General features: G+C 52.1%; 1 protein-coding gene across 1 annotated transcript in view; it reads left to right on the top strand.

Moving 5' to 3' along the window:
• The window catches only part of BSN (bassoon presynaptic cytomatrix protein), a 166040-nt gene that overhangs the window by 108560 nt on the left and 29980 nt on the right, over window positions 1-27500 (top strand). Inside the window, exons 8-11 of the mRNA XM_078775345.1 lie at window positions 1-2002; window positions 13754-13905; window positions 16836-17964; window positions 18237-18362. The exon at window positions 1-2002 is cut by the window's left edge and continues 312 nt beyond it. Coding sequence (XP_078631471.1) covers window positions 1-2002; window positions 13754-13905; window positions 16836-17964; window positions 18237-18362 — 3409 coding nt within the window. The remainder of the gene's footprint in view (window positions 2003-13753; window positions 13906-16835; window positions 17965-18236; window positions 18363-27500) is intronic.

The following is a 27500-nucleotide window of genomic DNA, read 5'->3' as shown; positions in this document are numbered from 1 at the left end:
GAGCTTCCGGAAGTGGCACCAACAGTTGTGGTGACGTCAGGCCTGACTTTGCCTGGGTCAAAACAAACAGGCCAGATTACACCAGTTCAACGGGAGAAGTTATTAAAGGCCATCGACAAGGAACTGGAGCAGGTTGAGAAGCAGTCTGTGAAACTGCGACAGAAACAAGCTGAACTTGACGAAGAGGAAAAGGAGATTGATGCAAAGTTGAAAAACATGGAGCAGGGCATCGTGAAGAAACCGAATGGCAGCACAACGAAGGAGCAGGAGGAGGGTGTGGGATCTCCTGATTATTGTGCTAGTGTGAAGGTCAACCAGAGCAGGTTAGATTCCGTCGATACCACGGCATCTTCATGGCCTGCTTTGCAGCAGCAATACTGCATGAATTCTGGTGGTGGCCTATCCACCCAGCCATCAGCTTTTTATCCAGATCAACAACCTACACTGCATGCTACTACAAGTAGTTCCCGCCCCTCGGGCCACCAGCTTTCTTTCTGCACGCAGCAACCCTTGCGGCAACCCTCCACAAACACCCATTCCAGCATGTCCTGCCACCTCTTGCCACAGAACCAGGCTGTTGCTCAGCCATCGACACAGCAAATGTCACAGCCATACATACAGCACCAACAGCACATGGCACCACACACCACTAGCCAGGCCTCGCGATCACCTGCGAGCATTTGCGCTGCTGCTGATTGTGCGCAGACGTCGGCTCGTATCAAACCCACACCATTAGCGGATTTTGAGCCTAGGAGTCGAGGGAATTATGAAGTTGTTGACAGTCATCCTGTTCCAGCCACCACTTCAGTGGGAGACATAAGCACGGTAGACAAATTCGAACAAGGTAGAGTAACTGATGAAAGGATAGGCCGTGTTGAACCTTCCATGGTGAATGCAACTTCGGAACCCTTTTGCACAGATCTTCAAGAGCACATACCTAGAAATTATGTGATGATTGATGATATAAGTGAACTTACAAATACAACAGTACCTGCGACGATTCATAGGGCTAATAACAGGCCAGGTGAAAGGCATCGACTCCCTGAGGATACACGGGTCACATGCACATCTGTTGGACAATCAAACTACCAAAAATCATTACCAACATACTCATATGATCGAAACCCTGAGTCCTATGAAAAGGAGTTTCACCACAAGTCAAAAAACCATCGAAACAGAAACAGCAATGTTTACCAAGGACCAGATGACGACTATGGAGAAGACAGCTGCAGACACGGCAGACATAGCTCTGGACGGTCAAACTCTCAGAAGCAGATTTCAAAATCCTTCTCATCAGCAGTTATATCTAAGCGTGGGCGACATAAAAAGCAGGTGTTGGAGCAAAAGTCTTCTCCTTTCTCTCCCATTGAAGAAACCAGTAATGTGGACGGCTATTCATCCCACAGGACTGAGGTAACAACTGCACGGGGCAGCATTGCTTCACGGGCAAGGCGCATGCAAAGCGATATCACGTATGGTCTGCGGAAGAACCTTAATGACCAGCAAAGGTATGGTGGCCCATCAGTGGGTAAAAACAAGGTAAGCACAGATATTGAACCTTATCGAGGCGAAGACAGGCCACACAATTACGAGTCGTATGCCAACACGCTTGCGCCTTCCAAGTTGCAGGCTCGGCACGGCACCCGGAGTTCCAAGCATGAGCCTGATGGAGACCCATATTCACGGCATGCGCCTCCTTCCCGATCACCATACGCTGACGTGCCTTGCACTCCATCGGGTGTGCCTCACTACAGGGCACGGCATGGAGGTCACATGACCCCGCGCAGTCGTGCTGGACCAGACGCTGGTGTACGGGGGGTTCCTCTGAGTGGTAGCCGTGCATCTCTCACCATTTCTGAGAGTCGTGAGCTGAGCACCTCCAGCCACTCGCTGCCCGAAGTGCAACCGGCCCTGACAGCAGCAAGCCGGCTTCCCCGGGGCTGTGAGCATGATGCTGGTTTCCCCATGGATGACTCTCAGCACGCCATGTCAGACAGTGAAGGTAAGGGCCATAGGTCATCCAGTGTGGTCGTGTTTTGTGGATTTCGGAATTAACATCACGTTTTGTAAGATAACGCATTGTTTTTTTTTATCACCGTTCCATGTTTTTTACACTTGCTGTCAGTCATATATCAACATTGTGTTACTCATTGCATGGTTTATAAACTTTTTATTTTTGAGGAATATGTATGAACTTAGGTAATTATGCCATGATAGAGAGCAGAGAATATGAGTGGGAGGGAATCGTTATGTGACTACCGTTGACGGTTTTTAACGAACCAATTCCTAGTTTTCCTCATTGTTTGTTCTTCATCAGGACTAGCAGGACAGCTTGGCAATTAGCAAGCTAGCCTGTATTTTATCTGTGCTGGGATCTGATTAAAATTGCTGTTTTGTTAAGGTGCCACCAGGGTGCTCGTCATCTTGGAGGAGACGTCAAGTCATCTGTCCCACCCGTAATCATCACGATGTCAAACGAATAATTATATATTTTATAAAAACGGACATGGTTGGGCAATTATCACTGTTGGATGAAACTACTCTCATGATGTCGTGCGGGTCGAACTTTCATCATGTACCTGAAGATAGCTTTGTAAAGTGAATGCCTCCAAGTGTATATATTTAACTCAGTGTTAATTGGAGTGCGCTTGAATCGGCTTCCACTCATGAGCAGTTTCTGTCAACATCTGCCGGAGTGGTCATTGGAAGTCATTCCTTGTGCCACAACTTACAGTCCATTTTGAAGAAGCCTCAATGGTTGTGTATAATAGGCCAACTATAAAAAATATAAATATATATACAACTAAAGCGACACTCCGGTAGAGCGCATACCTCCGCCAGGCTTAACGTTTTACATTTGATATCGACCCGATCTCCCTATGGACCTGAACCAAAATCGAATCGGCTTGTTCTTGCCATCTACTCAGCTCATCCACCAAGTTTCGTCCGAATCCGTCCATAACTTTTTGAGATATCCTGCTCACAGATAAATGGACAGACGGTTAACAAGGTGAAAACAGGTGTAACAAAAATATGAGGAAGCGGTTGCTGGGATACAGTAGTATTATATTTCAGATGAGTGTGTTCCTCATTTTACAATTTCATGCCAGAGGTTTGTGCTTTATCAATTTTCTCATTATTCACCAGATACTTTATAAGTACCTCAAAAAAAATCGAACAGTAAGTCATTAATATACATTGATGACGATGATTGCTGTAGGGTTCTGCATACAGAGCATTGCTGTTGCTGAAGCAGTTTCTTGGCATGGGTTTTTTAATTTATTTCTGGATACAAGATCGAGGCTCGTGAAAGAGCTGACATTAATCACAAAAAAAAACGGACACATAAAACATATAATAAGGGGAGCGGTAGACAAGATGGGGAGAGAGGGGAAAGCACACAAGCACAACATTTGAGAGCAGGGACATCGGGAGATCTGTGGGAGGGAGACGGCTTGGGGGGGGAGGAGGCGTGTGAAGGGTGTAGGGGTGGGAGAAGTATAAAACACATGGACACTGCTCGGACTTCCAGGAAAGAAGTCGATATTTCAGAAAAGTGGATCTGGGGTGAATTAACAGGGGTAGAAAAGATTAAGGTTTTGGATGGGGGATGGTGGTTAAAGACTTTGAGGGAGGAGTGTGATTGGGAGGAGTGGGATATATGCTGGGTGCTTTGCCATTGCTATCTCGGGGGTCAATCCAAGCAGGAATTTGTAATCTGTTGAAGGTGCTGGACTGCCGGCGATAGCTCGCCTCCTCTTCACGATGGACACAATGGGATCTTTAACATCCACCAACGAATGCTGGTAAACAGGACGCCCAGTTTAACGTCTGTCGGACGGCACACGCACTGATGAATCACCCTACCGGTGAAACACCAGCATGACAGTTTATAGCTGGGTCGGGATTCCAAACTCTAGGAGTGCAAAAGGTGAGTGTGCACACCTCTAGTCGAAACCATCCTGACAGCCCAAATATGCATGACTCGTCTTTAAAAAGCCATAATTCCCATCCCGTCTACATCGGAGCTGTGATGGATGCATTCAACTTAGCAGGATGAATTATGATATTGTAGCGGCTACCGCTGGGTTTTCACAATCGCCTTGCACCTATCAAGGACGCGGAGCGATCACCATGCCGGGCTCGTCCAGGACGCCCGGGCAGGCCCGCGCTCAACTTGCCAGGCCTCGGTCGGGACGCCCGGGCATGCCCGGGCATGCCCGGGCAGGCTCGCCCTCAACTTGCCAGGCCACAGCCAGGACGCTGGGCCACGCCCCCTCTCGCCTTTCCTGGGCAAACGCTCCGGGATAATATGTATATATATTGCTGCCCGATAAACGGGCTTTTCAGAGTGCCTGAGTGTTTGGTTTGAATAAAGCAACTCGGATGAATTCCAGCTTTTTGTCGCGTCCATTCTTCCGATCGACGTGGGAGCCCCAGCTCCTTCATTGGTGACCTACCGACATGGACACGGCAGTCGCCCTTAAACTGCCTACCTTCTGGGAGGCTCACGCGGCGGTTCTGGTTCGCACAGGCGGATTCCCTGTTCGCCCTGCGAGGCATCACGGCCGACGACACCCGCTTCCACCATGTGGTAGCAGCGCTCGGTTCGGCCACCGCGGCCCGTGCCTTGAGCCTCCTCGAGAGCCCGCCAGCCGCTGACAAATACGGCGCGATTAAGAAGCTTCTCCTCGACGCTTTCGCCCTCCCATCGGCGGAACGCGCACGGCGCCTGCTCGACCTGCCCGAGCTCGGCGACACGCGCCCTTCCGAGCGAATGGACTACATGCTTTCACTGCTCGGCGAGCACTCTCCGGCATTCCTGTTCCGGGAGCTGTTCCTCCGTCAGCTGCCTAACCCGGTACGCCTCGCCCTGGAAAGCACGACGATCACAGATCCCCGGGCCCTTGCCAGAGAAGCCGACAAGATCTCCGCCGCAGGTCAGCGCATCGCAGCGGCGACATGGGACCCACCGCCGTCCGACGCAACACCCATGGCGCCCGAGCACCCGGCACGGTCGACGACCGAACTGCCGACGCAATTGGCGGCCGCTACACCGAGCCGACCACCTCCAGCACGACGACCGGGGCCTCCACCTGACCAAGCGTGGTGTTACTATCATGCCAGGTTCGGACAGAAGGCCCGGACATGCCGACCCCCGTGCACCTTCGGCAGGCCGGGAAACGGCCGGGCCGGCGTTCATTACCAGCCATGAGCGCCGGCCACACGGGCAACTTACTGTTCATCACGGATAAAGCGTCCGGACGGCGCTTCCTGTGCGACACCGGCGCCCAACTGAGCGTCATACCCGCCTCTGACCAGGACAGGCAATCCGCGGTTTGCGGCCCCTCCTTGGTTGCGGCCAACGGATCGACCATCCGCACCTTCGGCCCGCGCAACGTCACCCTCTGCTTCGGCGGCCAACGCTTTGCTTGGACGTTTGTAACCGCAAACGTGCCCATGGCTCTGCTAGGCGCCGACTTCCTCTGCGCACACGGACTGCTGGTGGACGTCCAACGGCGTCGTTTAATCAACGCCGAAACCTTCAGCTCCCTAGTATGCACATTGAGCAGCTCCGCGCCGACCGAGCTGGCATGCGCCGTCCCGGTGGCGAACGAGTTTGCTCGCCTGCTCACGGAGTTCCCGGCCCTCACGCGGCCGACGTTTTCGGCCGTCGCAGTACGGCATGGGATCGAGCACCACATACCAACCACGGGCCCGCCGGTCTTCGCCAGGGCCCGCCGCCTCGATCCAGCCAAGCTCGCCGTGGCGAAGGCCGAATTCGACGCGTTGGAGCACCTCGGCATCGTGCGGCGCTCCGATAGCGTGTGGGCCTCGCCACTGCACATCGTGCCAAAGCCGGGGGGGTGGATGGCGCCCGTGTGGTGACTACCGCCGTCTCAATGACGCTACCACCCCCGACAGGTACCCGATCCCGCATATCCAAGACTTCTTCGCCCGTCTGGCGGGACGGGTCATTTTTTCGAAAATTGATCTCATACGGGGATATCACCAGGTACCTGTCAGGGCGGCCGACGTCCCTAAAACGGCAGTCATCACGCCGTTCGGCTTATTCGAATTCTTGCGGATGCCGTTTGGTCTCAAGAACGCGGCTCAGGCGTTCCAGCGCTTGATGGACGGCGTGCTGCGTGACCTGCCGTTCCTTTTCGTTTACCTGGACGACATCCTCGTCGCCAGCACGTCCCGGGCCGAGCACCTCCTCCACCTCCGAACACTGTTCGGGCGCCTCAGCGAGCACGGCCTCATCGTCAACCCGGCCAAATGCCACTTCGGCACGACGGCCGTTGATTTTTTGGGCCACCACATCACCAAGAACGGGGCCGTGCCGCTGCCAACCAAGGTCGAGGCCATCACCACGTTCCCGCGTCCCCGCACCATAAAGGCCCTGCAGGAATTCCTGGGAATGGTGAATTTTTATCACCGCTTCGTGCCCCGCGCTGCTCAACTCATGCGGCCCCTCTACGAAGCCCTCCGGGGCAAGCCGGCCAAGCACGACATCGCCTGGTCCGCAGCAATGGATGCGGCCTTCCAAAGCTCAAAGCGGGCCCTCGTCGACGCAACACTGCTCGCTCACCCGGTAATCAACGCTCCCATCGCCCTCACCACGGATGCCTCCGACTACGCGGTGGGCGCCGTACATGAGCAATGGGTGAACGGGGTTTGGCAGCCACTCGCTTTTTTCAGCCGGCAGCTCCGGCCGAACGAGCTCAAATACAGCACGTTTGACCGGGAGCTCCTCGGTCTACACCTGGCCGTCCGCCATTTCCACCACCTCCTGGAGGGCCGACCTTTCACGGCGTTCGTCGACCACAAGCCGTTGGTTTACGCCATGGCCAAGGTCACGGAGCCGTGGTCGGCCCGCCAACAGCGCCACCTCTCCGCCGTGTCGGAGTTTACCACGGACATCCGGCACGTCGCCGGCAAAAACAACGCCGTGGCCGACTGTCTTTCCCGGGCCAGCGCGAACGCGGTCCACCTGGGCGTGGACTTTGCGCTTATGGCGGCGGACAAAACCACCGACACCATGGTGCAAGCCCTCCGGGCGGCGGACACGGGCCTCCGCCTGGCCGACATCCCCTTCGCGGACACTGTCCTGCTCTGCGACGTCTCCCAAGGCCAGCCTCACCCCATCGTGCCCGTCACCTGGCAACGCCGCATCTTCGCCTCCCTCCACGGCCTTTCCCACCCGGGCCGGAAAGCTTCCCAGAAGCTGGTGTCGGCGCGATTCGTCTGGCACGGCCTTCGTCGGGACGTCCGCGATTGGACCAGCACCTGCACGGCCTGCCAACGGGCCAAGGTCCACCGACACACCCAGGCCCCGCTGGCACCTTTCACCGTGCCCGAACAACGTTTCGACCACGTCAACGTGGATCTGGTGGGCCCCCTCCCCCCCGTCACGGGGGTTCACACACCTGCTCACCATGGTGGACAGGACCACCAGGTAGCCGGAGGCCGTTCCCCTCGTCTCCACCACCACCGCCGACGTGGCGCAGGCTTTCATCGCCACCTGGGTCGCCCGCTTCGGTGCACCGGCGGACATCTCGTCAGACCACGGACCACAGTTCACCTCCGAGCTGTGGGGCGCGGTCGCCCGCAACCTGGGGGTCAAGCTCCACCGTACTACGGCCTACCACCCCCAAGCAAACGGGTTGTGCGAGCGATTCCACCGCTCCATGAAGGCCGCGCTCATGGCCGGCCTTCAAGACGGCGGTTGGGCCGACCGGCTGCCGTGGGTCCTTTTGGACCTCCGCACGGCCCCCAAGGAGGACCTCCACGCATCCACCGCCGAGCTTGTCTATGGCCAGGCGCTACGCGTCCCGGGCGAATTCGTGCCCGACGCTACCAGTCCCTGGTCCGCAGCTCACCAGCGCTCGGACCTCCAGGAGGCCGCCCGACGGTTTGCCCCCGTGCCAACATCCCACCACGGTGACCCCCAGTCCTACGTCCCCCCAGCACTTCGCACAGCGGAGTATGTTTTTGTGCGTCACGACGCACATCGGTGGCCACTCCGGCCGCCGTACGACGGGCCCTTCCGGGTGCTGCGACGGGACGACAAGTCGTTCGTCATCGACATCGGCGGCAGGTCGGACCGGATTGCGGTGGACCGCCTCAAGCCGGCGCACGTGGACGTCGACCACCCACCACGGGTGGCCCTTCCGCCGCGGCGAGGCCGCCCCCCGTCCACGGTGCCCCCCACTCGACCGCCCACCACCACACCGGACCCCCTCCCACGACCCGCCAGGGGTCGCTCCGGCCGGGTCATCAGGACCCCCCTCAAATTGACCCTGCCGGTGCAAGTCGATTCTGGGGGGACGTGTGTAGCGGCTACCGCTGGGTTTTCACAATCGCCTTGCACCTATCAAGGACGCGGAGCGATCACCATGCCGGGCTCGTCCAGGACGCCCGGGCAGGCCCGCGCTCAACTTGCCAGGCCTCGGTCGGGACGCCCGGGCAGGCTCGCCCTCAACTTGCCAGGCCGCAGCCAGGACGCTGGGCCACGCCCCCTCTCGCCTTTCCTGGGCAAACGCTCCGGGATAATATGTATATATATTGCTGCCCGATAAACGGGCTTTTCAGAGTGCCTGAGTGTTTGGTTTGAATAAAGCAACTCGGATGAATTCCAGCTTTTTGTCGCGTCCATTCTTCCGATCGACGTGGGAGCCCCAGCTCCTTCAATATTATCTACAGGACAAGGTATACCGGACATAGTTTTGTACGCTAAGTACTGAATGCATAGCGTGCAAACAACACACGAGAATGAATGACAAAAAATCCTAACCTAACAGGCCGAGCAAAAAGGTCCAGGTGTCAGTAAAACTGCACGATGGAACGACGATGCTCTAAATCAAATGTACAGCATAGGTTAACTCGTTTCACAAACTGCGGCAAAGCTGTGTATATGGAAATGACTTGGCTACGGTAGCTTGGGGCAAGACAAGTGTGCATGTAACACCTAATTTAAGGCCTCTCAAAATATTGTGAGAAACAGATCTACCTGCCAGCAAAATATTATGCAGCTTAGTCGAGTAGGTTATCCTTTTATTGTGTCATCCGTAGTGCTGTTTGCTGCTTTTGAGATGTCTTGGCTGGCTTGCTCGAGAACATTGCCGACGATTTGCCAATGAGCAATGAAACTCCTCCGAATGTCAAATTTGTTGCATCATTTTGATGTCGCTCTCATTTTTGTCATGCGTGCTGAACCCGGCCATCAAACTACCTGTGTGAAGTGTGAGATGGCACTTCAGGCTTGCGTTGTACAAATGTGTGGGATTGCATTTGGGGTTTTTACCTCTGCCACCTAAGGTGGATGGAGGTTATGTTTTCACCCCTGTCTTGTTACTTGCAAAATTGAAGGTTGGCTGTCTGTCTGTCAATCGATCGCCTACAGGTCACAATTCTAAACCGATAGTTATGAAACGTTGCTAAGTTGTCGAGGTAGTTACACCTGGGAAGCTTATTAATTTTGTGGTGAAATGTCAAAGGTCATTTTGAGGCTGTTTAAACATCAACTGTTTAATCAAATTTCATTTTGTGCACCACACTAGAGGGGTCAATATATGGTTGAACCCCAAAAAAATTGATACAAAAGGTTTTTCAATGGATTCTGGTACCATTGGGCATGCCAAATAACATACTAAAAATCTAGTAACATCTGACTTCTGGAAAGGGGTCATTTTCAAGATGGCGTCCAAGATGGCCGCCGGGAGCTTAAAATGGCCATATCTCAATTATTATTCAACCTAGAAAGGTGGTTTTGGTGTCTAACCCTAGGTTTTAGGGCCCAAGGAATCCAATTGAATCAATAAAATTACCATCAGTTAATTATTTATTGACAAGTCCAAGATGGCATCCCAAGGTGACATCCTGATCCACTAAAATGGCTCTGTCGAATAGTAGTCAACCTAGAGAGATTTTTTCAGTGTGTATACCTAGGTTTAAGGCACCCAGGAAATCATCAAAATTACTTAAATAAGCACAAAGTAATCAGGTAATCCAGTAAGCCAGGTTTACCAGCGCATTAGGCATTTGTTGTCTTATACAGTTAGTCGCTATTCATCGTCATCCTCCGACTCACCAGCTAATGAACCAAGTGTGTGTTTCAGATTGGAGATAAGAGTGTAATGTGTAAAGATAAGAGTGTAAGAGTGTAATGTAATAAGGGAACCAAAAAACAACAACAACCACGGTCCCCGAAAAAGGCCAACCCCCGCTTTGCGGGGAAAAATGGCCTCTAAACGGTGGTTTAGTGTAATGTGTCTACACCACTGCCACCTGTGACGCCAGTCCACAGTATTCAGTGATCATTACAGACAAAGGTTTGTACAAAGCTTGAGAGGTTATGGCAAGGGACAGACTATTTTATATTGGGGGGGGGGGGACTGAAAAATCTGACAAACAATTTATTTTCATCTCAAAAGGAATAAGTATATTATTTGGTACATGTATGCATAAACAAAATCCATATTTTTTTGACATTTCCAAAAGAAATGTACACTTGTAATGCTCCAGACAGTCTCTTGAAGGTCATTCATTGTAACTGCTCCACTGCCTGCAAGACACTCCGCTGCTCTTGTAGACGATATGGACTACCATGTACTACTGCCTGTGGACCGTGCCAACTTGAAGAATGTGACAGTCCACATAACAAGTTTCTTCCAGAGGAGTCGGAGGATGACGATGAATAGCGACTAACTGTATAAGACAACAAATGCCTAATGGGCTGGTAAACCTGGCTTACTGGATTACCTGATTACTTTGTGCTTATTTAAGTAATTTTGATGATTTCCTGGGTGCCTTAAAGCTAGGTATACACACTGAAAAAATCTCTCTTGGTTGACTACTATTCGACAAAGCCATTTTAGTGGATCAGGATGTCACCTTGGGATGCCATCTTGGACTTGTCAATAAATAATTAACTGATGGTAATTTTATTGATTCAATTGGATTCCTTGGGCCCTAAAACCTAGGGTTAGACACCAAAACCACCTTTCTAGGTTGAATAATAATTGAGATATGGCCATTTTAAGCTCCCGGCGGCCATCTTGGACGCCATCTTGAAAATGACCCCTTTCCAGAAGTCAGATGTTACTAGATTTTTAGTATGTTATTTAGCATGCCCAATGGTACCAGAATCCATTGAAAAACCTTTTGTATCAATTTTTTGGGGGTTAGGTGAGTTTTTTTGGTATATTGACCCTACTACTGCATTGATCCAAATCCAGATCTGGATATGAGGTCGAATATGTCTAAAATCGTCGTTTTTATCCAGTTATCTTGAAAGTTGAACAGGATTTGCGTTTTGGGCCATTGGATTAGAAAACCAACCTTTTAAGGTAAAAAGGTCAAAGGTCAATTCAAGGTCAAACTTCTAAAATAATCAAATTTCATCTGAAAATTGTCAATTTTCATCCGATTAACCTGAAAATTAATCAACAATTGCATAGTGCATCACTGAATTGGGAAACCAACTATTTTTGAGGTCAAAAGGTCAAAGGTCAACTCAAGGTCAAACTTCTAAAATCATCAATTTTGTCTGGAAAATCGTAAACTTTCATCCGATTAACTTTAAAATCAAAGAGCAATTGTATAGTGCATCACAGACTTGAGAAAGCAACTATTTTTGAGGTCAAAAGGTCAATGTTCAATTCAAGTCAAACTTCTAAAATCATAAAATTTTATCTGAAAATCATCAATTTTCATCTGATGAGCCTGAAAATTAAAGAGCATTTGCATAGTGCATCACTGAATTGGGAAACCAACCATTTCTGAGGTGCAAAGGTCAATTCAATTCAAACATCTAAAATCATCACTTTTCATCTGAAAAATAATCAATCTTCATCCAATTGACCTGCGCTTTGATTAAGATCGTCAATTTTAATCTTAATGGAATGGACAATTTGATGTATCCATGGCAGCCTTTTTTGAGGGGGGGGGGGGGGGGGGAGGTGTATTTTGCAAGTATCGTGCTTTGCACGCCGTCTTTCTTATGTGTCTGTCTGTTTGTTTGTGAACAGGATATCTCAAAAAGTTGTGGATGGATTCAGACGAAATTTGGTTTTGAGGTTAGGTATGTGATAAGGACGATAGTGTTCGATTTTGTTGAAGATTCAGATCAGGATCTGGATCTGAGAATTTTTAAAGTAATTCTTCACCATTGAGAGATCGGACAAAAAATGATATAGAGCACGATATCTCAAAAAGTTCTGGATGGATTCAGCCGAAACTTGGTGAACAGGTTGGGTGTTTGACCAGGATGAATCCATTCTATTTTTGTGAAGATCCAAATCCAGATCCGGATATGAGAATTTTCAACTTTCTTATAAGTGATTCTTCACCATTGAGTGATAGGGCTAAAAACGTTGTGGACGACGTTAGACAAAACTTGGTGGATGAGTTGAATAAGTGACAAGAACAAGACGATTAGATTTTGGTTGTGGTCCCGATCCAGATCCGACCTATCAGTTGGATACAAAACATAAACTCTTTAACCTGGCAGACGTATGAGGTACTCTACTGAGTGCCGTTCTAGGTTTTTCAAGTTTTTTATTTGAGGCTCTCTTGTTCAGGTATGTGAGGGGGAATGAGGTAATTAATGATAAATCACAGCTCGGTTTTATTAAGTTTGAGTTAAATTTTCCTCGAAGATATAGAAATGTGGGTGAAGCACAGCCTCTATTGCAAAAAGTGTCATTTTTGTTATATATTGAGTGGTGCGTGCCAATGTATTTGTACCGCAAGCTATGTACCCTATCTTTACTTTGTGCACCACACTGCATTGCCCATGCAGCTTCGCATTGCTCGCATCACCCCACATTGCTCGTAACCCCTGACCCCTCAACACGCATTGTGCATTGCCCATGCCACCCCACATTGCCTATTCCTCCCTTCCCTCCCCCCCGCCACTGCATTGCCGTGCCTCCCCGCTTTTGCCCGTGTCACCCGCATTACTCCCCCCACACCCCTCCACTACCGTGCATCATGCATACCACCCCGCGTTGCATGTGCCACCCCACATTGCTCGTGCCCCCCACTCCACCACGCATTGTGCGTGTTGCCTAGCATTGCCCCCGTTCCTCCCGCATTGCCCGTGCTGCTCCAAATTGTCACCATGCCACCACACATTGCTTGCATCACCCCACATTGCTCGTAACCCCTGGCCCCTCAACACGCATTGTGCATTGTGCGTGCTGCCCCCACATTGCGTGTACCGCCCCATATTGCCATGCCACCCCACATTGCCTATTCCTCCCTTCCCTCCACCCCCCCCACCCCCCACTGCATTGCCGTGCCTCCCCGCTTTTGCCCGTGTCACCCGCATTACTCCCCCCACACCCCTCCACTACCTTGCATCATGCATACCACCCCGCGTTGCATGTGCCACCCCACATCGCTCGTGCCCCCCACTCCACCACGCATTGTGCGTGTTGCCTAGCATTGCACTTGCCGCTCTGCATTGCGCGTGCCACCCCGTATTGCCCCCGTTCCTCCCGCATTGCCCGTGCTGCTCCAAATTGTCACCATGCCACCACACATTGCTTGTCCCCTCCTCCCCCCACCCCCACCACACATTACATGCCACCACCTCCCTCCCCCATTACGTGTGCTGCATGGGGCATGCCATCTCACTTTGCCCAAGCTGTACCACACTGTTTAGCATTTCTGTTGTTAACCCAGGATTAGGTAGAAGTCCTTGATATACAATTTACCTCTACATCTTCCTTTGTACACAAAGCACACCATTTGCGGAACGAGGAAACAGACTGGTTTGAAAAGCCCCGACATTCCCGTCGAGATGGCTGGCACTCTCAACGAGGCACGGCCATCGATAGAGCAGAAAAGGCAAGACAGCACAGGCAATCAAGAAACAGCAATGGTGACATAAAGGTACGTTTAACCTCAGACGTTGTTTGTTTCTTGGGTTTTTCAACATTTCCTCATTGATAGGACATAGGAATATTCCTTCATTAATTATTATTTGAACAGTGATGAGAAAATTAATTTAATTATTTGACAGCTATGAGAAGTGATTCTGAATAATGTGAGAGGTTGTGGCAAAATAATTCGTTCAGTGATCCCGAAACGTTGGGACTGTTCAGAGTAATGCGATGTACGGCATCGTACAATCTTGATAATATGGTTTATCATTTAAAAGCTCCAGATATTTCGGGGGATTGCCACTATTTTCTATGTTTATAATATGATCACATGGATCTCCAACCTTTTTATTGAAATTGTTTATCCAGTACTGTAATCTACCCTTTCTGGTGCAGCTTCTAGCTGGGAGTGCAGCTTCCAGCTGTGATATGCTGGGAAGTGTGGTTGTACTGCTGACGTGGTGCCACCTTCAGGTCAGGGCAGGAATTTGTAATTTGTTCAGTTCAGGGTGCCTGCAACAACTGCAACAACTCGCCAACTGTTCGTCGAAAAAGACACCATAGGATATTTTACAGTGCCTTCAGAAAGTATTCACACCCCTTGACTTTTTCACATTTTGTCACAGCCTGAATTTAAGATGGATTAAATTGAGATTTTTGTCAATGATCTACACATCATACCCCATAATGTCAAAGTGGATTTTTGTTTTCGATTTTTTAAAAATAAATCAATTAAAAATGAAAAGCTGAAATGTCTTGAGGTAATAAGTATCCAGCTCCTTTGCTATGATACTCCAAATTGAGCTCAGGTGCATCCAATTTCCTTTGATCATCCTTGAGATGTCTACAACTTCATTGGAGTCCACCTGTGGCAAATTCAATTGACTGGACATGATTTAGAAAGAAACACACCTTTCCAGATGAGGTCCCACAGTGGACAGTGCATGTCAGAGCAGAAACTCCACCATGAAGTCCAAGGAACTCTCTGTAGAACTCGGTGATAGAATTGTAAGGATGCATAGATCTGGGGAAGGGTATAAAACAATTTCTAGAGTGTTGAAAGAGCACAGTGAGTGAGCTCCATCATGAGGAAACGCAAATAATAATGTGACTATCCAGATTGTTTCTAGAGATGGCCGTCCGACCAAATTGAGCAACCAGGCAAGAAGGACTTTGGCCAGGGAGGTGACCAAGAACCCAATGACCACTCTGACAGAACTACAGAGTTCCTTGGCTGAGATGGGAGAACCTGCTGGAAGGACAACAGTCTCTGCAGCACTTCACAAATCTAGACTTTATGGGAGAGTGACCAGATGGAAGCCAGTCCTGAAAAAAGACACATGACAGCACACCTGGAGATAGCAAAAAGACACGTGAAAGACTCTGAGAGCATGAGGCAAAATATTCTGGGTCTGAGGAAATGAAAGTTAAACCCTTTGGCTTGAATGCAAAGCGTGTTGTCTGGCGCAAACCGAGCACAGCTCATCACCCATTTAACACCCTCTCTACCGTGAAACATGGTGGTGGCAGCAGCATGTTATGGGGATGCTTTTCAGTGGCAGGGACTGGGAGACTTGTAAGGATAGAGGGAACAATGAATCGAGTCAAATGCAGGCAAATCCTTGAGGAGAACCTGCTTCAGAGTGGAATTTAGACTGCGATGAAGATTTATGTTCCAACAGGACAATGACCCCAAGCATATAGCCAAAGCCCAGACTTGAATCCCAATGAGAATCTGTGGAAAGACTTGATTTGCTGTTCACTGACGCTCCCCATCCAATTTCACGGAACTTGAGCAAATCTGCAAGGAAGAATGGGAGAAACTCCCCCAATCCAGATGTGCAAAGTTTATACAGACATACCCAAGAAGACTCGAAGCTGTAACCTCTGCGCACTTCTACTAAGTATTGACTGAGGGTTAAATACTCATGTAAATTAAATATTTCTGTATTTCATTTAAAATTATTTTGTAAAAATGTCTAAAAAAATTAATTCCACTTTGACATTGTGGGTTATTATGTGTAGGTCAGTGACAAAAAAGATCTCAATTTAATCCGTTTTAACTTCAAGTTGTAACAACAAAATATGTAAATGTCAAAGGGTGTGAATACTTTCTGAAGGCAATGTACGTCCACCAGCAATCAATGCGAACAGATGAGTCCCCAGCTTAACATCTCTTCTGACGGATCAGAAGTGAAATAGTTTGCTCGCCACACCTGGTCTGGTCCACATGTGATGCTAATCCACTTGTTGTGGTTGACTTACTTATTCCCTTCCCTTATTGTGGGAGGTTGTCCTGAATTGCTGAGGGTCCGATCCTTTTCAGACACTTAAAAATAGTTGTACAACTCGAGCTGAATTGTTCAAACGACCAAATCGATAATGTCAACCCCTCATAAACATGCTGAAAAAGTTTGTGAGGAGGAAATATCTGAGAATTTCCTGTTTCAAGAAAGATGATTATTATGAACGAAAATTGGAAGTTGCCCGATGGATGTAGAGAAAACGTTTTTTGCAGTGGACGTCTTGAATGCATTCAAGCACAGTGTAGTCAGAATATTATTTTTCACCAGAACATTGAGATCACATGAAAATAGAGATTGACATCACAAGATCAGGAAAAATATCATGTGTAGATTAAGATCACAATGATGAGCACTGAAAAAGCATAACATTTTGACAGCAACTTGTTGTGATCACATCACATGCTGCTTCCTGCTGCTGATGAATCCTTGTCATCTGAGGGTATAAAGGAGTGCGTAAACATGGAGGAAGTACGGTGCAGGAAGTTGTATGTATTGTCTGGAGCTGCGTTGATTAAGGCTGCGTTGACCAGGCTCTTGTGCTGAATAGTATAGTAATTCATACAGCAAATGTCTGACTTTAGCTGTTATCTTAGAAATTATATTGTCTTATTCAGCTGTGTGACTCTCATTCCAGGCTCACGCACCAGGATACCCCCAGGAATCACGCCAGGCTCACACACTGGGATACCCCCAGGAATCGCGCCAGGCTCACACAGCTGGATACACCCAGGAGTCGCGCCAGGCTCACACAGCTGGATACACCCAGGAGTCGCGGCAGGCTCACACAGCTGGATACACCCAGGAGTCGCGGCAGGCTCACACAGCTGGATACACCCAGGAGTCGCGGCAGGCTCACACAGCTGGATACACCCAGGAGTCGCGGCAGGCTCACACAGCTGGATACACGCAGGAGTCGCGGCAGGCTCACACAGCTGGATACACCCAGGAGTCGCGGCAGGCTCACACAGCTGGATACACCCAGGAGTCGCGGCAGGCTCACACAGTGGGATACACCCAGGATACACGGCAGGCTCATATGGCGGGATATCCTCAGGATTCACGCCAGACTCATACGGCAGGATATGCCCAGGATTCTCGCCAGGGTTACACAACGGGATACCCCCAGGATTCACGGCAGGCTCACACGGCGGGATACGCCCAGGATTCTCGCCAGGGTTACACATCGGGATACCCCCAGGATTCACGGCAGACTCATGCAACAGGCCACACCAAAGATACTACTCGCCAGGCTCACACAGCGGGATACACCAATGAGTCTCGCCAGGCTCACACAACAGGATACACCCAGGATTCCCACCAATCTCATCCAGGTGGATACAACCAGGATTCTCGCCAGGCTCAATCAGCAGGCCACACACAGGATACCCAGCAGACTCACACAGCAGCATACACTCAGGATTCCCGCCAGGCTCATACAGCAGGATACACCCAGAATTCCCACCAATCTCATCCAGGGGGATACAATCAGGATTCTCGCCAGTCAAGACCTGCACTCAGAGAGATGCCACAAGTCAAACCAGCAATGCGAGATGCATTTCCTCCTCGATCAGCACCTACGATGGAACTACCGTTACTCAAATCCAGTCTTTTAGGCCCATCACAACCAAAGCCTGCATCACAGGAGCCTCAGAAGAGCAGGCCTACATCAGCAGACCTAGCTCCAAGCTCAGGAACAGATTCTGAACTTGGCCAGCTACGGGCAAGGTCGCCGAGAGTAGAACCAAAGATACAAGCCTTCACAGGTTTGTTTTCCTACTAATGTTGCTCTTTTTCCAGTTACAAAAGCACTTGAAAAAGTACTCGCCTCTCAACCCCAACCCTTCATTTCATCACTGATTTTGCTTTTTCTTTGTCTGCCAGTACCAATGATATGTCTGAACTTGCAGGCATGAATCTTAGCTGTCTATCCTTCTTGCATTGTGAACATGATGAAGCAGACACAGGTTAAACTTTTTTAAACATTCGTGGGAGACCATTTTATCACCTTTAAAAAAGGCCAACATGTTCACAACAGGGAACAGTGTTGGAAAAGGCGTCGGTGGGGCTGCACCAGGAACTGAAAAAGAAGGGGAACTGGGAACGTACATCTCCAAGATTATCCCTGGAGGTGCTGCAGAACAGGCTGGGAAGCTTGGAGAAGGTATGCGTCCATTATGCCATGCCCCACAGGTCTTCACTCTTTCTGCATTGTAGTCTGTGAGCACAGCCTGCTGTCGATCCTTTATTGTAATTTTTTTTTTTTTTGTATACAAGATCGAGGTTCGTGTAAGAGCTAACATTAATGACAAAAAAACAAACAGGCACATAAGACAAAATAAAGGGAGCGGGAGATAAGATGGGGAGAGAGTGGGAAGCACACAAGTACAACATTTGAGAGCAGGGACATCGGGAGATCTGTGGGAGGGAGAGTGCTTGGGGGGAGGAGGCACGGGAAGGGGGTTGTGGGGTGGGAGAGGTAAAAAAACACATGGACACAGCTAGGACTTCCAGGAAAGAAGTCGGTATTTCAAAAAAGTGGATCTGGGGTGAATTAACAGCGGTAGAAAATATCAAGGTTTTGGATGGGGGAAGATAAGAGATGGTGGTGAACAGGTGTTTTAAAGACTTGGGGGGATGCGTTTGATTGAAGAGAGTGTGGGAGTTTGTTCCAGAGGCAGGAGAAAAGAGGAATGAAAGAGCGAAGGTGAGCAGAGAGTCTTGATTTTGGCAGTTTCACCAGAAGAGGGTTGCAGGCAGATCTTGTGCGACCTGTAGGAGTATTTGGGGGACAGAGCACAGACAGGGCTGGGGATAGGGGGAGGGGGCTGGTCCAGAAAGGAGTCGGTAGAAGACAGAAAGACCACCAACCAGCCTGTGGTGAGTGAGTGAAAGGCCCTCAGAGTTAGCTTCATCGTGGGAGATTCCAATCATTCTGAAAGCTTTGGTTTCAACAGTGTGAAGACGAGCTAGGTGTGAGGCAGGAGCACCAGCCCAGAGGGGAGAGCAGTATTCCATTGAGCTGCGGATGAAAGCCTTGTATGTGGTGAGGAGCTCAGGTGTGCTAAGGAAGGACTTCGCACGACGGAGGATGCCCAGTCGGCGACTGGCTTTGGAGGCCAGCTTGGAAATGTGTTTTTCCCAGGAAAGATCATGGCAGATTGTGAGACCCAAGAGCTTGAGTGGCAGAACTTCTTGGAGAGGGTTGTTGAGAAAGTAGATGGGAGGGTTGTCCAGACGGTCTTTTCGGAGAGACATAGTCAGAGTGAGAGATTTGTCAGGATTGAAAGACATGTTCCACTTGTTTGACCAGTCTGTGATTTTGTCCAGGTCTGCAGAGAGTGAGGAGGCTGCAGACTGCCGATCTGAGGGATGAGGAATGGAGCGGCAGAGAGTGGAGTCATTAGCAAAGAGATAGAGAGGATTTTCAAGAGAGTCGGAGAGATCATTGATGAAGACCATTAAAAGTACTGGGCCCATAACACTGCCGTCCACAGACGGGGCCCAGGCTGACATCCACAGACGGGGCCCAGAACACTGCCATCCACAGACGGGGCCTAGAACACTGCCATCCACAGACGGGGCCCAGGCTGACATCCACAGACGGGGCCCAGGCTGACATCCACAGACGGGGCCCAGGCTGACATCCACAGACGGGGCCCAGGCTGACATCCACAGACGGGGCCCAGGCTGACATCCACAGACGGGGCCCAGGCTGACATCCACAGACGGGGCCCAGGCTGACATCCACAGACGGGGCCCAGGCTGACATCCACAGACGGGGCCCAGGCTGACATCCACAGACGGGGCCCAGGCTGACATCCACAGACGGGGCCCAGGCTGTCATCCACAGACGGGGCCCAGGCTGTCATCCACAGACGGGGCCCAGGCTGTCATCCACAGACGGGCCCCAAGATAAAAATTTAATTTTGGATGGTTAACGAGGATGAGGGTTATTTGAAGAAATACAAGCAAAATCAAAATGGATAGGATATCCGCAGATAGGATGTTATAAACTGGTGCATGAGAGAGAATGTTTTTGTGAAAGTGTACCCATGTCGAGTCAATATCCATATGATGTAGAGATGGCAGCCCACTCATTTGTTGAGAGGGAACATGGCAGTCCCTGCCCAGGGCCGATGAGAGGGGGGTGCAGGATAGGTCCGGGTCCCGGGGCCACTGAGGAGCCCGTCGAGCTTCTCCCACAATTTTTTTAAAGTCAGTACATGAAAACCCCTCGTCAGCTTGTTATCACTTCCTCATTGTTACATGATTGAAGAGTCATGGCCGGTGAAAGATTACGTTATATTTTGTTTGAAGTCCCATGTTCTTGTGGGGTTGGCGGAAGGGAGGGGTAGTTTGGCTTCAGAATTTCACAAGTCGGCTGGTCAAGCTTTATGTTTGACTAAGGTTAGGGCAGGAATTTGGAATTTGCCCAGGGTGCCCGTGTCAGCAATAGCTTGCCGACTCTTAGCGAAGAACACCGTGGGACATTTAACGTCCACAAACTGATGTTGGTGATTCACAGACATTAGTTGATGGATGTGATGGGACGCCCTGTTTAACGGGACATCACACACATTGATGAATAACCCAGTCTGTAAAACACTGGGTTGACATTTTATGTGACTCTCAGGCTAGAAAAGCAAAAGCAGCACCGAAAGCGGCAACCAATGCACGGACAGATACGAACTTCAACTTGTGTAATAGATTTGTTAATATAGTACTTAATTTATTTACTTTTGGACACATACATGATCTATAAAGGCTGCTGCTGTGGTTTTGCTTTGTTTATGAGCTTGTTGTTCTGATTTTGGGTCTTCATAAAGAAAGTAATCTTTAAAAGTTACACAAAAAAGAGAAATTGTGGGGTGATGGGGTAGCGGGGGTCTGCGAGGTCGTTTGCCTCGGGGCTCATGCTTGCTCTCATCGCCCCTGTCCCTGCCCGCTGGCCTGTATGAAGAACCAGAATCTGCTGATTTGAGGTTGCAATAGCCAGAGAATCATACGCTTTGGCAAGAAGATGATCAGAGGAGCTCAGAGGGGAGAGGTGGAGTAGGAACGGGAGAGGTTGGATGAAAATTTCCTTATTAACAGGTCATGGAGCCGGCTTAGAAAATTTACGGACAAGGTCAGACCCACGGATTCACAGAAGGCTTTTGCTGCAATGCCACCGTTGGATATTGCAGAGCTGACACCCAGCCAGCTGGCATGGTGGCAGTTGAAGGCACCACACATAAGGAACAGAGAGTTGGGATGAATGGTTGTGAGTTGATCCAGGTTTGCATAAATTGAGGTATATATGGAGTCATCATTGTTAGGTGGACGGTACAGTTTGCAGACAAAGATGAAGTGGTTGTAGAGAGGTGTACACAACTGTAGGTATTCCAGAGAGCTCGAAGAGGCCAGCATGGACATTGAACAGTGAGGAATGGAATTATTGACGAAGACAGCAATACCACCAGCAGGACAGGGAAGGAACTGGTTGAAAGGGAAAAAGACAATACCCCGGGAAACACAGAGGAATCGGAAACATCGTGCGAGAGGAACGTTTCTGTTAAAAACACAGGGCCAAATTAACGAAAAGGCGTTAAGCAAGCATCGGTAATGTCGGAGTTTACGGGCGTAAACTGGATAGGTGGCTGCCTTCAAACCAACTGCCTTACAAATGCTTTGTCGAGTCTTACAGGTAGAGCAGTACCATGTCTTCCCGTCTGATATATCACCACAAGTGATAAAACCACAATGGACATTACATCGAGGGCAAATACAATAATTCTTGATGAGTCTGCAACGTGCACACCACTTAATAACGTCAGGTATTAGAGCCAAAGAAGTGATATTATGATCCTCCATATCCTCCATACATGATCCTCCATTGATATTAATTTTTTTTAAAATATTGATCCGTTCAGTTTGAGCACTCAGTTATGGCAGGCGGTCGTCCCCCAGCTCCTCGTTTTATTGTGCCACAAGATGAAATTTTAGATGATAACGCTATGGTCGCGGAGGATCATAATATCACTTCTTTGGCTCTAATACCTGACATTATTAAGTGGTGTGCACGTCGCAGACTCATCAAGAGTTATTGTATTTGCCCTCGATGTAAATGTAATGTCCATTGTGGTTTTATTACTCGTGGTGATGTATCAGACGGGAAGACATGGTACTGCTCTACCTGTAAGACTCGACTGTAGCGGCTACCGCTGGGTATACACAATCGCCTTGCACCTACCGAGGACGCGGAGCGAACACCATGCCGGGCTCGCCCAGGACGCCCGGGCATGCCCGCTCTCGACTTGCCAGGCCTCGTCCGGGACGCCCGGGCATGCCTGCTCTCGACTTGCCAGGCCTCGTCCAGGACGCCCGGGCACGCCCCCTCTCGCCTTTCCCGGGCAAACGCTCCGGGATAATGTGTATATATATTGCTGCCCGATAAACGGGCTTTTCAGAGTACCCGAGTTGATTTGACACAATAAAGAAACTCGGACGAATTCCAGCTTTTTGTCGCGTCCATTCTTTCGATTTATGTTGGAGCATAGCTCCTACATTGGTGACCCGACATGGACACGGCAGTTGCCCTCAAACTGCCTACCTTCTGGGAGGCTCACGCGGCGGTTTGGTTTGCCCAGGCGGACTCCCTGTTCGCCCTGCGAGGCATCACGGCCGACGACACCCGCTTCCACCATGTGGTAGCAGCACTCGGCTCAGCCACCGCGGCCCGCGCCCTGAGCCTCCTCGAGCGCCCGCCAGCCGCTGACAAATACAACATGATTAAAAAGCTCCTCGACGCTTTCGCCCTCTCATCAGCGGAATGCGCACGGCGCCTGCTCGACCTGCCCGAGCTCGGCGACACGCGCCCGTCCGAGCAAATGGACTACATGCTTTCGCTGCTCGGCGAGCACTCTCCGGCATTCCTGTTCCGGGAGCTGTTCCTCCGTCAGCTGCCTAGCCCGGTACGCCTCGCCCTGGCAAGCACGACGATCACGGATCCCCGCGCCCTCGCCAGGGAAGCCGACAAGATCTCCGCGGCAGGCCAACGCATTGGAGCAGCGACCTGGAGCCCACCGCCGTCCGAAGCAACGCCCATGGCGCCCGAGCACCCGGCACGGTCGACGACCGAACTGCCGACGCAATTGGCGGCCGCTACGCCGCGCCGACCACCTCCAGCACGACGACCGGAGCACCCACCTGACCAGGCGTGGTGTTATTATCATGCCAGGTTCGGACAGAAGGCCCGGACATGCCGACCCCCGTGCACCTTCGGCAAGCCGGGAAACGGCCAGGCCGGCGTTCATTACCAGCCATGAGCGCCGGCCACACGGGCAACTTACTTTTCATCACGGACAAAGCGTCCGGACGGCGCTTCCTGTGTGACACCGGCGCCCAACTGAGCGTCATACCCGCCTCCGATCAGGACAGGCAGTCGGCGGTTTGCGGCCCCTCCTTGGTTGCGGCCAACGGATCGGTCATCCGCACCTTCGGCCCGCGCAACGTCACCCTCTGCTTCGGCGGCCAACGCTGTAATTGGACTTTTGTAACCGCAAGCGTGCCCATGGCTCTGCTAGGCGCCGACTTCCTCTGCGCACACGGACTGCTGGTGGACGTCCAATGGCGTCGCCTCATCAACGCCGAGACCTTCAGCTCCCTGACATGCACATTGAGCAGCTCCGCTCCGACCGAGCTGGCATGCGCCCTCCCGGCGGCGAACGAGTTTGCTCGCCTGCTCACGGAGTTCCCGGCCCTCACGCGGCCGACGTTTTCGGCCATCGCAGTACGACATGGGATTGAGCACCACATATCAACCACGGGCCCACCGGTCTACGCCAGAGCCCGCCGCCTCGACCCAGCCAAGCTCGCCATGGCCAAAGCCGAGTTCGACGCTTTGGAACACCTCGGCATCGTGCGGCGCTCCGATAGCGCGTGGGCTTCGCCACTACACATCGTCCCAAAACCAGGGGGTGGCTGGCGCCCATGTGGCGACTACCGCCGCCTTAACGATGCTACCACCCCCGACAGGTATCCGATCCCGCACATCCAAGACTTCTCCGCCCGTTTGGCAGGACGGGTCATTTTTTCAAAGATCGATTTAATACGGGGATATCACCAGGTACCTGTCAGGGCGGCCGACATTCCAAAAACGGCCGTCATCACGCCGTTCGGCTTATTCGAATTCCTGCGAATGCCGTTTGGCCTCAGTAACGGGGCTCAGGCGTTCCAGCGCTTGATGGACGGCGTGCTGCGCAACCTGCCGTTCCTCTTCGTTTACCTGGACGACATCCTCGTCGCCAGCACGTCCCGGGCCGAGCACCTCCTCCACCTCCGAACATTGTTCGGGCGCCTCAGCGAGCATGGCCTCATCGTCAACCCGGCCAAATGCCACTTCGGCACGACGGCCGTTGATTTTTTGGGCCACCACATCACCAAGAACAGGGCCGTGCCGCTGCCAACCAAGGTCGAGGCCATCACCACGTTTCCGCGTCCCCGCTCCATAAAGGCCCTGCAGGAATTCCTGGGAATGGTGAATTTCTATCACCGCTTCGTGCCCCGCGCTGCTCAACTCATGCGGCCCCTCTACGAAGCCCTCCGGGGCAAGCCAGCCAAGCACGACGTCGTCTGGTCCGCAGCAATGGACGCGGCCTTTAAAAGCTCAAAGCGGGCCCTCGCCGACGCAACACTGCTTGCTCACCCGGTGCTCAACGCTCCCATCGCCCTCACCACGGATGCCTCCGACTACGCGGTGGGCGCCGTACATGAGCAATGGGTGAACGGGGTTTGGCAGCCACTCGCTTTTTTCAGCCAGCAACTCCGGCCGAACGAGCTCAAATATAGCACGTTTGACCGTGAGCTCCTCGGTCTACACCTGGCCGTTCGCCATTTCCGCCACCTCCTGGAGGGCCGACCCTTCACGGCGTTCGTCGACCACAAGCCGTTGGTTTACGCAATGGCCAAGGTCACGGAGCCGTGGTCGGCCCGCCAACAGCGCCACCTCTCCGCCGTGTCGGAGTTTACCACGGACATCCGGCACGTCGCCGGCAAAGACAACGCCGTGGCCGACTGTCTTTCTCGGGCCAGCGCGAACGCGGTCCACCTCGGCGTGGACTTCGCGCTTATGGCGGCGGACCAAACCACCGACACCACGGTGCAAGCCCTCCGGGCGGCGGACACGGGCCTCCGCCTGGCCGACATCCCCTTCGCGGACACTGTCCTGCTCTGCGACGTCTCCCAAGGCCAGCCTCGCCCCATCGTGCCCGTTACCTGGCAACGCCGCATCTTCGCCTCCCTCCACGGCCTTTCCCACCCAGGCCGGAAAGCTTCCCAGAAGCTGGTGTCAGCACGATTCGTCTGGCACGGCCTTCGACGGGACGTCCGCGATTGGACCAGCACCTGCACAGCCTGCCAACAGGCCAAGGTCCACCGACACACCCAGGCCCCGCTGGCACCTTTCACCGTGCCCGAACGACGTTTCGACCACGTCAACGTGGACCTGGTGGGCCCCCTCCCCCCATCACGGGGTTTCACACACCTGCTCACCATGGTGGACAGGACCACCAGGTGGCCGGAGGCCGTTCCCCTCGTCTCCACCACCACCGCCGACGTGGCGCAGGCTTTCATCGCCACCTGGGTCGCCCGCTTCGGCGCACCGGCGGACATCTCGTCGGACCGCGGACCGCAGTTCACCTCCGAGCTGTGGGGCGCTGTCGCCCGCAACCTGGGGGTCAAGCTCCACCATACTACGGCCTACCACCCCCAAGCCAACGGGTTGTGCGAGCGATTCCACCGCTCCATGAAGGCCGCGCTCATGGCCGGCCTTCAGGACGGCGGTTGGGCCGACCGGCTGCCGTGGGTCCTTTTGGGCCTCCGCACGGCCCCCAAGGAGGACCTCTGGGTGTCCACCGCCGAGCTTGTCTACGGCCAGGCGCTACGCGTCCCGGGCGAATTCGTGCCCGACGCTACCAGTCCCTGGTCCGCAGCTCACCAGCGCTCGGACCTCCAGGAGACCGCCCGACGTTTTGCCCCCGTGCCAACGTCCCACCACGGTGACCCCCAGTCCTACGTCCCCCCAGCGCTTCGCACAGCGGAGTACGTTTTTGTGCGTCATGACGCACAAACTCCGGCCGCCGTACGACGGGCCCTTCCGGGTCCTGCGACGGGACGACAAGTCGTTCGTCATCGACATCGTCGGCAGGTCGGACCGGATTGCGGTGGACCACCTCAAGCCGGCGCACGTGGACATCGACCAACCGCCACGGTTGGCCCTTCCGCCGCGGCGAGGCCGCCCCCCGTCCACGGTGCCCCCCACTCGACCGCCCACCACCACACCGGACCCCCCCTCCCCCCCACGACCCGCCAGGGGTCGCTTCGGCCGGGTCATCAGGACCCCCCTTAAATTGACCCTGCCGGTGCAAGTCGATTCTGGGGGGACGTGTGTAGCGGCTACCGCTGGGTATACACAATCGCCTTGCACCTACCGAGGACGCGGAGCGATCACCATGCCGGGCTCGCCCAGGATGCCCGGGCATGCCCGCTCTCGACTTGCCAGGCCTCGTCCGGGAGGCCCGAGCATGCCCGCTCTCGACTTGCCAGGCCTCGTCCGCACGCCCGGGCATGCCCGCTCTCGACTTGCCAGGCCTCGTCCAGGACGCCCGGGCACGCCCCCTCTCGCCTTTCCCGGGCAAACGCTCCGGGATAATGTGTATATATATTGCTGCCCGATAAACGGGCTTTTCAGAGTACCCGAGTTGATTTGACACAATAAAGAAACTCGGACGAATTCCAGTTTTTTGTCGCGTCCATTCTTTCGATTTACGTTGGAGCATAGCTCCTACACGACAAAGCATTCGTCAAGGCAGTTGGTTTGAAGGCAGCCACCTATCCAGTTTACGCCCGTAAACTCCGACATTACCCAAGCATCTTGCTAACCCTTAAACGCTGACCAAAACATCTTTGTATGCGCACAGTGAATTACCCGTTTAAATAGCAATTTACGAAAGGAGATAAATATCCGTATAGTTGTGGGCGTATAAACAGCCGATTGGTCTGTGAAACCCCGCCCATATCTCCAACAACCAATTGAAACGATGCACTTGCATAGAATCAAACCGTCACGGGCAAATGTTGGAGGGGATTCAGCGCATTGCTCCCCATCATAGGTTGATTCAGGTGATTCTTGCATTAGATTCAACAAGCAACAAAATTATTCTTTCAAGAGATCCATCCATCCCTTCTTCCACTCATCCATCCCTTCTTCCACTCATCCATCCCTCCTTCCACGCATCCATCCCTCCTTCCACTCGTCCAT

Source organism: Myxine glutinosa, chromosome 4, assembly GCF_964187855.1.
Source record: "Myxine glutinosa chromosome 4, kmMyxGlut1.1, whole genome shotgun sequence".
In the NCBI taxonomy this organism is placed as follows: Eukaryota; Metazoa; Chordata; class Myxini; order Myxiniformes; family Myxinidae; genus Myxine; species Myxine glutinosa.
This window is presented reverse-complemented; position numbering and strand designations above follow the sequence as displayed.